Source organism: Sminthopsis crassicaudata, chromosome 1 (assembly GCF_048593235.1).
Source record: "Sminthopsis crassicaudata isolate SCR6 chromosome 1, ASM4859323v1, whole genome shotgun sequence".
Taxonomy (NCBI): domain Eukaryota; kingdom Metazoa; phylum Chordata; class Mammalia; order Dasyuromorphia; family Dasyuridae; genus Sminthopsis; species Sminthopsis crassicaudata.
This window is the reverse complement of record NC_133617.1, coordinates 508,180,233-508,194,072: the sequence shown is the minus strand read 5'-3', so window position 1 is coordinate 508,194,072 and position 13,840 is coordinate 508,180,233. Positions and strand designations below refer to the sequence as shown.

At 34.7% G+C, this 13,840-nt stretch overlaps 1 protein-coding gene across 4 annotated transcripts in view; it reads right to left on the bottom strand.

The window, feature by feature from the left end:
• The window catches only part of SEMA6A (semaphorin 6A), a 174,676-nt gene that overhangs the window by 81,994 nt on the left and 78,842 nt on the right, over positions 1 to 13,840 (bottom strand). For all 4 annotated transcript variants that reach the window (XM_074281542.1, XM_074281541.1, XM_074281543.1 and 1 more), the window contains one exon: positions 1,337 to 1,474. In XM_074281542.1, coding sequence (XP_074137643.1) covers positions 1,337 to 1,436 — 100 coding nt within the window. In that variant the 5' untranslated portion in view covers positions 1,437 to 1,474. The remainder of the gene's footprint in view (positions 1 to 1,336; positions 1,475 to 13,840) is intronic.

Sequence of the window (13,840 nt, the reverse complement as noted above, 5' to 3'; positions counted from 1 at the left end):
ATTCTGATTTTCTGTGAATAAAACATACAGCCAGTTTCAGAAAGCACTCAGCCAGAAATACCTTCTTAAGAAACTGAAAACAAAAGTCCATACCTGCAAGAAGGAGGAGGTATGGCAATTACAAGTAAATGCTAACTACAATTTTATTAAAAGTTTATACAATTCCTCATCTCTCATATAACTGACATTGCTAGTTTTTAAAAGTATAAAGGTGATTTTGGAAAATTTTTTTTAATCTATTGAGCTCTTTTGTTTTATTTAGCAACTCCAATGCTGTTATCCTGTTTAGCTATTGGCCAAGTGTAGATCTAGGAGAAAGTCAATAGATACTCTGACATTGGTCTGCATCAAAATTATATGTTTATTACTTCTTTAAACTGAAACAAAGCTTTTTTGGGTAGTGGTAATGATGATGGTGGTGAAATAATAAACAGAAAATTGCTTAGGATTCAGAATATTTATGTAAAAAGAAAACTTTATAACTCTGATTTATATTTTTACTACATTATTTTAAAATCTTAGCCTTTCCTTATATCCACAGTGGGAAATTTTATGAGTAGGTTTCTCAACTATTTCATGCATCAGCTAACTTAAAGCCACAAGTGTGATACCCTACTGAAGAACACAGGATTTTCATATTTTTTTCCTTATATTTTTGGTCTCTATTATAGACTCTATCCCTTTATTCAAAGAGCTTACTAAAAGACAATATGTCTCTCTTAAAAATTTAGCCTTGGGAGACACAGAGAGTGATGTAAAAAATAAAGATTTTCTAATATTAAGGAACTAAATAACAATAAAGTTATACATTTAAGTAATCAATGACTGAATATTCTAGCCATGGTTTTTGGCTCTAAGGATTATGAAGACAAGAACTGTTATCTCCTCATATTGAATCCTATACTGACACCTAATTATATATTATCTGGTGTTCTTTTATCGTTTTGTGCATTAATTAGTCTTTTCTGCGTAATTGGATCACAAGTTCCTTGAGGGAAGGGATCCTGTCTGATATCTTTTGCATATTTAACCAGTAAATGCTGGTTGACTCATATTATTAGTACTAGTAACTTGTTTTACTGCTTACAAAATTACTATTTAGGAGACCCTCAGAAAGGAATTCTGCCTTTGCAGGAACCTCTAGGGAAACCAAGCACATCCCTGAGTTGCATCTGATGCTATATCTACTCTCACAATCCAAATAAGACAGAGCAAATAAAAATAATTCCAAATTAACTGGGCCTGGCTGATGCATGTGAATGCAGATCCAATTTTTGCTATTTTCATGCAGACAATTTACTAACCTGAGATGATCTGTGAGATTGTTAATACTTACAGTTGCCATGTGAAATACTGATTGGCTCAGAATCTTCTGGGAAACCAGCCCCAGCAAAGTGTAGCAGTGTGAAATATAGCAGCAAGGCTTCTGACCTCATAGTAGTTCAGTGGGGAGACTTTATTTCTTTACTTCACCCTGCCAAAGACCAGAAAAAGAATTTTTCTTTCTTTTTTCCTCCTTCAAATCAGTGTTGTTCAATTGTGTCCAGCAAAATGCTACTTTATTGTACTAAATTTATTCGAAAAGAAAATTCTGCTTTTTATCCTTTTCTTTATAAATTGGGCAATTAGTCTAGTTTAACAAAGGGAAATGCTTGTATTCCCCACTATCTGCTGTGACTCCTCATTGATGTGAGCCCCTTCAAAAACTTCTTTTCCAGGCTGATGACTGGTACAATGCAAGATCCTTCTTAGTGAACAGCTTTTAATACATTATGGACTGCTAGGTAGAAAGCCTTTTGATTCTAAAGGAAATTGGCAATTAGAGTTTTTAGGGAAATACTTTGTTCTTTTTCTTGTTAGTTTTACATAACTAGATGATGGTAGTGGGCATAAATAAAACTATATCACAGTATCTAAATAAAAAAAACCAATAACATTGGAAATGACTAATTCGCACCCTATGGAGAATAGGCAGGGAATCTGATAAAACAAACTAAACTTCCCCACCCCCATTCTATTACTCATTTATAAGTTGTCTTATATGACACCTTGCAATAAAACAATGGTAAATGGGACTACCTAAAACTAATTTTATTCCCATTACCCACTGTATTCACTCAAAATCACATTATATACATATGAAAAGTCTCTTAAACCATAAAAATAGAAAAATCCACATGAGGACCACTGGATACAATGAAAGAGAACATCATGTAATAAAATAAATAGCTCATAATTCCCAGGCAGATTTCAGTTAGATGTTGATCTACAGGGGAAAATTAATGTAAAAATGAAACTATCCTTTCATCCTTCCTGTGTTCTAACCCTTTGAAATTGTCTGCCAAAAATTATCTTTCTGAACACAGCTATTTTACAGTACCCCATCAATCATTGAAGATTTGTGTGTAGAAAAGTCGGACTTCATAAACTAGATTGTCTTTGAAAGTAGATTTGGTAAACAAAATACTAACATGTGCTTTTATAACATCATTTAATATTAGACACCTATGGCTTTTTTCCTCACCCCTCTCTATTTCCCTCCCCCCAAAGCATTAACAAGTCCTTTGTTACATTTCAGCATATAATTTCACAGCCACAGCTGGGTCTTAATCATTACTCCAATTGGAAAGTGCACATTAATTAATTTACTTTATCTTGAAAATAAAAGAGGTGGGGGGAACAGCTTCCTATCTACATCCCTGAAGTGTGGGTTGAAATTCAATTATAAAGCATGACTTGCCTAAAAGAGTACTCCATTACTAAGGGGGCATAAATACCCTCTCTATTTATGTCTAGAAGCAAGTTATAAGTAGTGACAAGATAAGCTTGGTTGGTTTGACGGTTATAAAGGATTTGAGCTCAAAGAAAGGCATCTCTGGGGTCAGCTGAGATGCAGTTACCATCTTCCATGACTCTTGTCACTATTATAATGAGGAGGAGTATTCAATAGCAAGGGTAAGTAAAACATGAAATAGAAACTAGCTAGCTATTATGTCTGAGATAGAAAAGCATATAGGGAGGAGGAGGGAGAGATAATAATACACTGAAGGCTCAAGGGAAACATTACAATATTAGAAGCATGTTACCTCAGAGGTTTGTAATGTTAAAGGAAAAATAAAAGAGAAACAAGGGCTGATTTTTCCCATTTACAAGTCTTCAAAAATACAATATTTACTTTTAAAGATTCATTTTATATGAATGAGGATATTTTATGCTTCATGTAAGAAATTCATTCTTGTCGCCCTACAAATATATTATTTTCTCTATGAATGTACTATGAGGAAAAAAATTTTTAAAAAACAAAGTACCATAGCTTTGCTACAACAACAAATTTCAATTATTGCAATCATAATTGCTCTGGTCAAATACAAAGCTTTTCCCTAAAGTGAAGAAGATCACTATTCCCAGAAGAAATTTATCCAACTGCTTCCTTTAATCTCAATACATAGATGATATAAATGCTCAGAGCCTGTAAATTAAATAGGTCCCCATCACCGTCATTATCATCATAGCTAACATTTATATAATACTTTAAAGTTTACAAAGCACTTTCCAAATATTATCTCATTTTATCATCACAACAACCCTGGAAAGTGGATACTATTGTACCCATTTCGCAAATGAGGAAACTGAGATGGACAAATGATAAGTGTCTTGTCCAGCTTCTAAGTGTCTGAGATTGGATTTGAATTCAGGTCTTTCTTTCTCCAAGTCCAACATTCTATTGTGCCACTTAGATGTCTCCAGAAAAAAAAATACTTTATCATGTACTACTTATGTCATCAGGTAGTTAACATTTATGTTCTGAATAAAGGTGTCAGAGCAACACCAATTAATATATATAGGCATTTATTTGAAGCTTTATTCTTCTGAGATTTTGATCTGTTTTTCTTTCCCTATTCCATCTTGCCCCTGTAAATGAGAAAACAGTATAATTTTTTGTTGTTGACACTCTATGGACAGACAGATATTATCTGCTTGTTCATTTTCCAGACTGTATATAAGGATTTTGGTTTTCCTTCTGAGACCAAGTTTATAGGGACTTTGAGGGAGCTAAAATAATAATAACACAATAACAACATACAATAGCTACATGCATATATTAGTACTTGAAATTCATGTTAGGGCTATTACCATATGAAACATGTTTATTATGTATACTGATGTTTTTTTCCTTGTCTTTGCACTTACACAAGCCAATTATATTATATATTCAAGCAACTACATAGAGATTTTGATCATTATATTGATGATCCATGAGAGTAATTCATGCTAATACATTTCATACAAATATAATATATTTCATACAAAGTTTATTTTGCTACAATCACCTGGATAATTAATTGTCTTATTTTTCCATCTCCTTGGCCCCGAAGCTGACACACATAAAAAAATATACTATTTTGTCAGGGTTTTTGTAAAAAGTTTTGAAGTTATTTTTGTTTCTAGAAACACTGTAATCCTTAAGAACATTTTGATTTGCTCTTTTTGGATGGTGACTCCATTAAATACTTTCAGATTTATCTATGAACAATTATATTAATTTGGTCTGAGTTAAGTGAAAAGGTGCATTGACTTTTTATTTTTGTTTTATTTAAAGATGACAAACTATTTTTATTGCTTTTTTGAGTCTACTAAATCAGTTTGGCTATTAGAACTGTGATGAACAAACAAAAAGTCATTATTATTGGCTGCTTTTAGACAAATTAAACAGTGTTGAATACTAATTGACTACTGTCTGTTTTAAGGTTTTTAGGATACTGAAAGTCAAACGAAATAGGGTTAAAAAGATGGCTTCAAGCTCTCTAAAAATATTTTTTTCCAAAAGCTGTAAATCAGACATAACCAAATAAGTTTAAATCTGTAAGGTAGTGGGGTACCTGGCAAGAATATCCAGTGTATAGTCAAAAGACCTGAGTTTGGAATGATTCCTCCATTTATTTTGTATGAACTTTGACATATCACTAAATCTCTTTAGATCGCAGTTTCCTTAAATGTAAAAATGAAAGGGTTAGACTAGATAACCTCAGATTCCTTGTAACTATATACTTAAAATCCTATTAAAGTCAGAAGTTTTATTTTAATATCTTTATGGATATGGATATGGATAATACACATATCCAACATTACCTTTTTCCCAAATATTTTCATTCTATACATTCAATTCAATTCAATAAGCATTAATAGACTCACTCATAGTTAAGGTGAGCAGTGATAACATAGTGTGATCCCTCATTTTGGATAGTTTATTCAAAGTTATAAAAGTAGTAAGAAACAGAACCAAGGTTTGAATCCAAATTTTCTAACTATAAATCCAATGTCCTTTCTATATTACTGGGTATTTATTACTTACTATGTTCAGGGTACTGTTCTGGGCTCTGAAGGGGATACGAAATTAGATGAGACACAATTCCCTATCTTCATGGGACTACACAGTTTGGGATGATACAAAGTCATGCAAATGACTTTGAAAAACTGTATACTAAAATCTGACTGTAAAGTCAGAAATCTCTACTTCTCATACATCCAGTTTATTCTTTGAAAAAGAATTTATAACCAATTTATAAATCAATCAATATGTTATTTGTTGTGTATGCAGCTGTCCTTCAGGGTCCAGGTTAAAATCTTGTTCTTCTGTGAAGTTTTCTCCAACATATCCAGGTAGGAGTGATTTCTTTTTTTAACTTCCAATAAATACTAAGATAATGAGACCTATCAATAAATGTTAGGATAATGAAACCTATCAATTGGACACACTAGTCACTATTAGTTTACTTGTGTTGTTATCTCTGTCTCTATCTCTGTTTCATGTGTGAAAGCGCGGCTTGCCTTGTTCCCCTCCAACTAAATTGCTATTTCACAAGGGCAAAGAGACTTTATTATGTAGTTGCATATTAATCAAATAATAATTTACTCCGTGCAATCATTGGACTACATTCTAGAGATGTAAAGCTAAAAGTAAAATATGTGTGTGTAATATATATATATATATATATATATATATATATATATATATATATATATATATATATATATATATATAATTAGATTAAAAAAACAGATGCAAGGTTATTTGGGCAGGGTAAGGAAGGGAAGGAGGAGGAATCAAGAAGGGCTTCGTGGAGAAGTTGGAACTTGAATGGATGCTTAAAGAAAAATAAGGATTCTAAGAAGCTGAGTTGAGGAGGAATAACATTCCAATTTTGGGAGGAGGAATAGGCAGGATAAAGGTGTGTAGATGGGAAATGAAGTTAGAAATATAAGGAACGACAAGATCACTTTGCCTCGATTGGTCTTGACAGTTGGTTCAAAAAGAGCAGTAATACAGAAAAAGGATGGAAAATTGGCTTAGGACCAGGTTGTGAAGGTCTTTAAATGCACAATAGCAGAGTTTATTTTAGATCCTAGAGAAGTAATAGGGAGACAGTGGAGTTTATGAGTAGTGGAATGGACATGATCAGCTTTAGGGAAATCACTTTGAGAGTCTCCTTGTTTGGTGAATGGCTAAACAGAGCGTAATTCTTGTATAGAATGGAAAATTATTGCACTATAACAATGATGATTGCAGAGAAGCATGGAAAGATTTATCTGATCTGTTATAAAATGAAATAAATAGAAATAGGATAATAGTATGCACAGCTAACAAAACAATATAACTGAAAAGAACACCAATAAAATAATCATTGCAATGTTGTGACCATGCTTAGACCTTAAGAAGAATAATGAGAAGACCCCTTTTCCATCTTGGAAGAGGTGAAGGACTATGGTAGTGAAATATTAAATATAATAACAGACTTTTTTTGATGAATTGATTAGTTTTGTTGAACTTTTACCCCTCTCTTTTTAATTCTTCATTATTAAAGATCATTCTCCAGGAAAAGGAATAAGGAACAAGCTATGAGGGCTTTAATTAAGAACATGGTTTTGTGAATAGAGCAAAGGAGAAAGGTATAAGATATGGAAGTAGAAAACACAAGATGTGGCAATTGATTGGCTATGTGGGATAAGGAATATTAAGGAATTGAGAATTATTCTAAGATTACAAACCTAGGAGACTGGAAGTATGCTGGTGTCTGTGAAAAAAATAGTTGTTTTGAAAAGAATTGGGCTTAGGAGAAGAGTTAATTTCTCCTTTGGATGTTGCTTTTGAAAGGCATCTCAAGGGCATCTAGTTTGAAATATTACATAGGAAATTTGTTATGTGTGACTTGTGCCTAGGAGAGTGACAAGGGTCACATAGATACATATGGAAGTAATCAATATAGATAATCTTAATAATATTAAAATAATATCATGGGTGGAGTATGAATTATTCACAGCACAGCATCAATTAAGAATTATTCAAGGAAAGCTATGTAAAGATTATCAGTGGCACTGGTCATATGGCTAGAGCAAAAGGTAACTCATGGAGAGTCCAGATGCTCCATTAGCATGTTGAGAAATCTAGAAGAAAGCCTCCTGTACATTGGGTACACTCTACAGTGAATTATCCAGAAGACGTGTAAGAATCACATAGTGGGAGAGAAGGAAAGGCTATGACTTGCTTTATCTATGAATTCACAGATCCAAAATATAAAAGTAATCATAAGAAAAATAATTTCTCTCGAAATTTTGCAAGCTCAAAATCTCCCTTCGCACTCTCTTAGAAATGTGGTCTATGAGATGGAGAAAAAAAGTTTATGTATCAGGATAATAAGAGCTATTCCATCCTTTGCCATTTTTTTTATGAATGACCTGTTAGAAGTTACTTATCTACCAAATTTCTATATAAAATAACAACTGCTCCTTACTTGAGAGGAATATTTCCAACATAACCAGTAATCGGAGCTTTGATTGAGTGTTCTGAGCCCTTTGCAAACAGAAGCAATCAACACTTACAAAGATCCATTTATTGACTAAAATCTCTATCTCAGAAAGAGAATTCAGTATATAGAGCACTAAATTTATAGCTCTGAGTTGAAGACTTGGCTCTAACATTTACTGATGTGACTTTGGGTGAGATACTGAACCTCTCAATGGTGTAGGAAACTAAAACTCAGTTGTAAAGAAGGTACTGACCTGCTTTGGTAGAGTAGGAATTCCCTAATCACAGGTTTAGTCTCTAAACCCTACAAGTTATTATTCCCATTGGAAAGGGACAGATTGTTTGTGCAGTCTGTACTGGGCAGCCTAGACATGATAGTGATTAGAGAGATAGAGAAGGTTGTTCCATAATTGTAGCAAAGGAAGCAGTTCTGTATTTTAAAACTCAATTCATAGTCCCAGAATCAGACTGTCCCACTAGGAGTGTGGAGGAGAGATTAAAGAGTGGGTGGGGAGTATTCAGGAACTAGAAGTGTGGGAAGATAACTCAAACTAACAGAGAAATTCTATCCTGCTGCATATGTTACAGTAACTTTGTAGAATACTTCACAGCTGCTATGTAGCCTGAAATATGTCTGCTACCATGGTTCCAATTTTCTGTGTGTGTGTGTGTGTGTGTGTGTGTGTGTGTATGTGTGTGTGTGTGTGTGTGTGTGTGTGTGTGTGTGTGTGTGTGTGTGTTTCAGGGGCAGTGTAAGGAGGATGAAGAGTGCAGAAAGCTTTTTGGCTTCTACACCTGAGAAGACTTTTTTTAAAAAGCAAAGGGAATAATAAAGCTCATTTCTCTTTTTTATTCTTCCCCAGATACCATGAAAATATAAATGCAAGCTTTGGTACTTTAAGATACAACCATATATAGTTAGCAAAAAAAAGAAGGGACAGATTGAACTGCCTTAAATCTTTATGTACAATAGATTTACTTCAAAGATCTTTGGGTGCTCTCTCCAATGACCTAGATCACAAACCTTCCATGTATTAGTGAGTTTGATTTGGCTAAAAGTTTTATCACCTGGTGGTCAACTTCTTAGCTTCTTTTTCATTGAAATCTCCTGGAGCTATGATGTTGCAAAGAAATCAGAGACTCCTTCCATTTACTATATAGTCATGTGCTGATCCTACCCATAGGTCAGTTTCTTCCGGTCACTTTGAGAATGGAAGAAATCTGAACAAATGAACTTAGTATGTTTAGTCATTTTATAATATGGATTATTGACATTATCACTGAACAGATAGGGGAAAATAGGTAGAATGAGAAAAAATGAGGTAAGAAGTTTGGGGAACAGGATATGGCATTTTAAATAATAGAATTAATGTCTAATAGTTAGATGATAAGGTAAATACAGCACATCCACTCTTAAGTTGCCATAGTTGTTGAGAGCCTTTATTGACCTTATTAAAAGAAAATCTATGTAAAAAGCACATAGTTGATTTTAAAAGGTGAGCATGAAAAGATCCTCTTAATTTTGTGCCATAATTATTGAAGATTTGAGGTGAAAGAAAGATGCAAATATTTCCCAAGTAGTTTAAGGAAGCGTTGATTATCCTGTAGCACTCTTATGCTGTTAAGTGTAAATATTTCTCTCCTTTTGGCTTCCCTCATGATATTTTACAAGCAATAAATCACCCAAAACTATGTCAGCTCTGAAATGGAACAGCCCTGATCCCTGGTTCAGTAACTGATAAGGTGAAGTTTTGGATGGCCCACACGCCAGAATGAGAAACCTTTCCCGAAGAACGGTGGAAGCAGGTGTCATGTCTGTGGGTACAACCTGGCCTACTTAATCCTGGAACCTGTCTTGCAGAGATCAGAGCTACTGATCATCCTCACTCACAAGAGGAAAATTTAAACAAAACAAATGAGTATTTAAATAGAGTGCCCTCCATTGACCTATGCAGCACATTTTCAAGGACTCTAGCATTAATAGGATGCTGTCATTTGGCGGCTCCAAAGTGGGGTGTGCATACTCCAGGGGGTGTGCAAGGCAATTCATTGGTGTATGTTTGAAGAAAATATTAGAACAGAGAGCAGCCCAGCTGTTCAGTGCACTCACAGCTACCACCTGGCTCTCTCTTCTCCTCCCCTCCCCCAATGCAGGCAGTGCTGGATAATCAGCTGTGTGTGCTCTTCCCCAGGCAGGCAGGTGGGCATGCAATCATGTACCGGCCCAACCCCCACAGGCCTCTGTCTTTTTTTTTTTTTTTTAACAATCCTACTGTAACGGTGGTATATGTCCCCCAGCCTGAATAAGGACAAACAAGAGCTGGGAGCAAAGACCCTTCTAAGGCCTGGGGCTAGAAGAGAGGGGGAAAAAATGGATAGGGCTTGTACTCCACAAATAAGAGGGGGTAGGAGAGGTATAAGAAACAGAATTCTGGGGATGAAAGGCTTAATGGTTCCCAAGGATATGAGCTTTTTGCTGCCTTCCAGCCTAACGAGACAGGCTCTTATCTTCCTCGGGCCCTAGGAGAACAAAGGAGGCTTGCACAGAGTCTGGGAGGAGTTGCAGTAAGGAGAACAGAAGAGGAAAAAAAAATAGCAACCACCGCCACCTCAGGAATGGGAAGCAGCAGCAGCTAGCATGAGGTGAGACAGGATGCAGCAGCTGCTGCTGCCAGGATTCTTGAAGTTCAGGAGGCCAAGTGCAAAACTCTCTCAGAGCTGCTACCCAGTTCCCTAGACACCCAACCCTCTTCCCCTGCCCTTCCCCCTCTACCCCAGTCAGACAGCTTGGAAGCAAAGGAAGAAGGCCATCTAGCACCAGGAAACCAGGGCTTACCCGGGCATCCTGCCAAATTATCAACTTCTCACCACATGGAACTACCCCCCTCTGGACCTGAGACCTGACCTACAGAGATGAGGTCTTCCTACCCTCCTCTCCTCCATATCAGGAAAGATGGTGGATGGGATCTAAAATGAGTATAATGATTTATTAAGTTCAGCCACTGATGCTCATCTTCTATTTGGATCTACATAGCTTTGGGAGGAATATTTTTTGACTGTGACAGTCATTAAAATCTAGCATAGCAATAAACTGAGCTTATAACCAGCTCATTGAATGATTGCATCATAAGTTATTAAACCAAGATTCAAAATATATTCAATTGCATTGATCTCCCTAAAAAGCAAGTAAAATTAATAAAAACTCTATTCTTAATAAAATGGGAAGATTAATTTCATATTTATATCATCTTTTATAATTTTTATTTTTGTTTGCATTTTGTAACATAATCTACATGCAATATTAGGAGAGTCAGATAGGCATATATCTTATGAGGAAATAAGTATATTGCAGTGTGTACCTAAAAATTTAATTTTAGTAGTGATGCATTATTAAAAAAAAATTGGAGACCATTGACTTAAGGAAGAGTCAGCCAGAAGGATGTTTCCCAACTAATTAGAAAAAGCTCAAGGTTATTGATTCTGATTATAATCTTTCTTGTAAATTATCTACAGGGGCCACCTGCACTGAAATAGTTTCAGTAAGATATAAGGCCAATACAAATAAGAATAATGGCTTCAAATGCTTGATAAAGCACCTGGCTCTTCTCCTACTAACCATTGGCAGGAATATAAAAACACACATTTCAGAAGAAAGGGAAATATCACAGACCACTTGTAATCATTTATCTGGAGAAAGGAAAAGATCTGCCAAGGAATCTTGTCATAAATATTTGATAAATTTATAGTTTACAAATAAAGAAACTGAGATCTAGAAAACTTTCAAGATTAGCCCATTGTCGTATAATTAGAAAAAAAAGAAAAAGGTAGGACTAGAATCAAGACCTCTGTTTCACTTTCATGAGCTTTCCTCTACATCATATTTTATTTCAAAATTAGGCTGAATGAGAATGCTTCTAGACATTTTTCCTCAAAAATAAAATTATTGCTATTTGTTGTTTTTTGAGGAAGAGCTGAGGGTCTGGCATTGGCTTTTTAAAGGATTTCCCCAATAGTTTTCATATAGCTTTCCTCCCCTTATTGTCATATGTCTAGGGGAATGATGAGGCTCAAGTGAGATAAGGGAAGAAAGTACTTTGCAAACTTTAAAGCACCAAGTCAGTGTCAATATTGTGAGGAACTTATAGTTACAAAGCTTGCAATCTGATGATGACTTCATACCCTCAGTCTTCTACTGCACTCCTGCTGAGCTCAATCAGTGGTTATGGAGCATATTAGAATGTTTTGGTACAAATGTTTTAACAAGCAATTTGGATGGTGTTAAGCGTGTAAAGAAGAGGCATGTACACACTTTTAAGTTAAACTGCATGTGTCCCTACTGGGTCTGTATCCCAGAGAGATCATAAAAAAGGGAAAAGTATCCACAAGTGCAAAAATGTTTACTGCAGCCCTACTTGTACAAAGAATTGAAAACTCCATCAATTGGGGAATGGATAAATAATTATGGTAGATTAGTGTAATGGAATATTAGTATCCTACAAGAAATGATGAGCAGGTGATTTCAGAAAAGCCAAGAAAGATTTACATGAACTAAGACTGAACAAAGTGAGCAAAACTAAGAAAACATTGTACACAGCAACAAGATTATTTGATGATCAACTGTGATGGACTTGGCTCTTTTCAACAATGTAAGTGATTCAAAGCAATTCCAATAGACTTGTAATGGAAAATGTCTCCACAGAGAGAACTATGGTGACTGAAAATGGATCAAAGCATAGCATTTTTTCTTTCTCAGTTTTTTTCCCTTTTGGTCTGATTTTTCTTGCAAAATATGGAAATATGTTCAGAAGTATTGCACATATTTAACCTGTATAAATTACTTGCTTTCTTGGGAAGGAGGAAAGTAAAGGAGGAAGAAAATTTTGGAACACAAAGCCTTATAGAAATGAATGTTGAAAACTATCTTTATGTGTATTTGGAAAATAAAATACTATTGAAAATTTTATAAAAGAAAGCACATAATTTTTTAAAATAAATTTAATCTGCATTAGGTTTATTTTTGCTTCTTTTATATTTTTATATAAAAATTTTATATTTTATATTTTTCTTTTTTCAACACTGAAAATTTCAGTCTCCTCTAGTTAGAGCTGGCTCTGGAGTATTATAGCATTTATCCAGGTGTCCATCTCTCTGGAAGTGTACTGATTCTTTCTTTTTTTCATAGTTTAGGTCCTATAGATTATTGAACCTGAAGGAGGCACTGGAACTGGAGTTGTGATTTTGTTGATATAAGGAAGTCTCAAATGAGGAAATTCCCTTTATCAAAGTAGGAAAGAACCTTTTCTGCAAATTATAGAGTTCCTTTCCTAAAGAAAGAATTTCCTAGAGAACTGGGGGACTTAGGACTTAGTTCAGATCTTAAAGGCCAGTTCCCTTTCTCCTAGACTGTGCTGCTTCTCAACCTATTAAAAACCCTTCTAAAAATGAAAACAAAAGAGGAGGATGGGGGAGGGACATAACTTTTCAATATCTTTTTTACTTTGTGCTTTTTCTTCTTTTCTTTATTCACTACCAAGTTTCTATGAGACCCTAAACACTAGTAATAGTGGTTTTTTTATTTTTATTTTTTTTAATCATGATTTACTAAAATCCATTCAAACCCCTATGATTTCCACCTAAGGTTTTTATGGGAAGTGGATAAGGTTTACAATTTCAACTTTATGTCTATTGTAAGAACATTCCCCACTTGAACACAACTTTCCCCATGCCATTGTAATAGCATATTAAAAGGAACAAAAAGAGATGGTGATTATTAGGATTTTCTATAAACCTCTGTCAAAACTCTGAACTGATTTTAAAGCTAAAATGCTACAATATTATTTCCTCTGACAGAAATACCATTGCTGACATATATTTTATTGTACTATCTCAGCATGGTTCATAGAAAACAGATCAGCTACACCAGCAGCATCTGTCTTCCACATCCTGACTTGGTCTGTGAAATCTCAGGACGAGTTACTTGTCTGGATGTACCTTTTTTCCTCTAGTGGAATGAAAGTTATATTTCAATAGTGACAT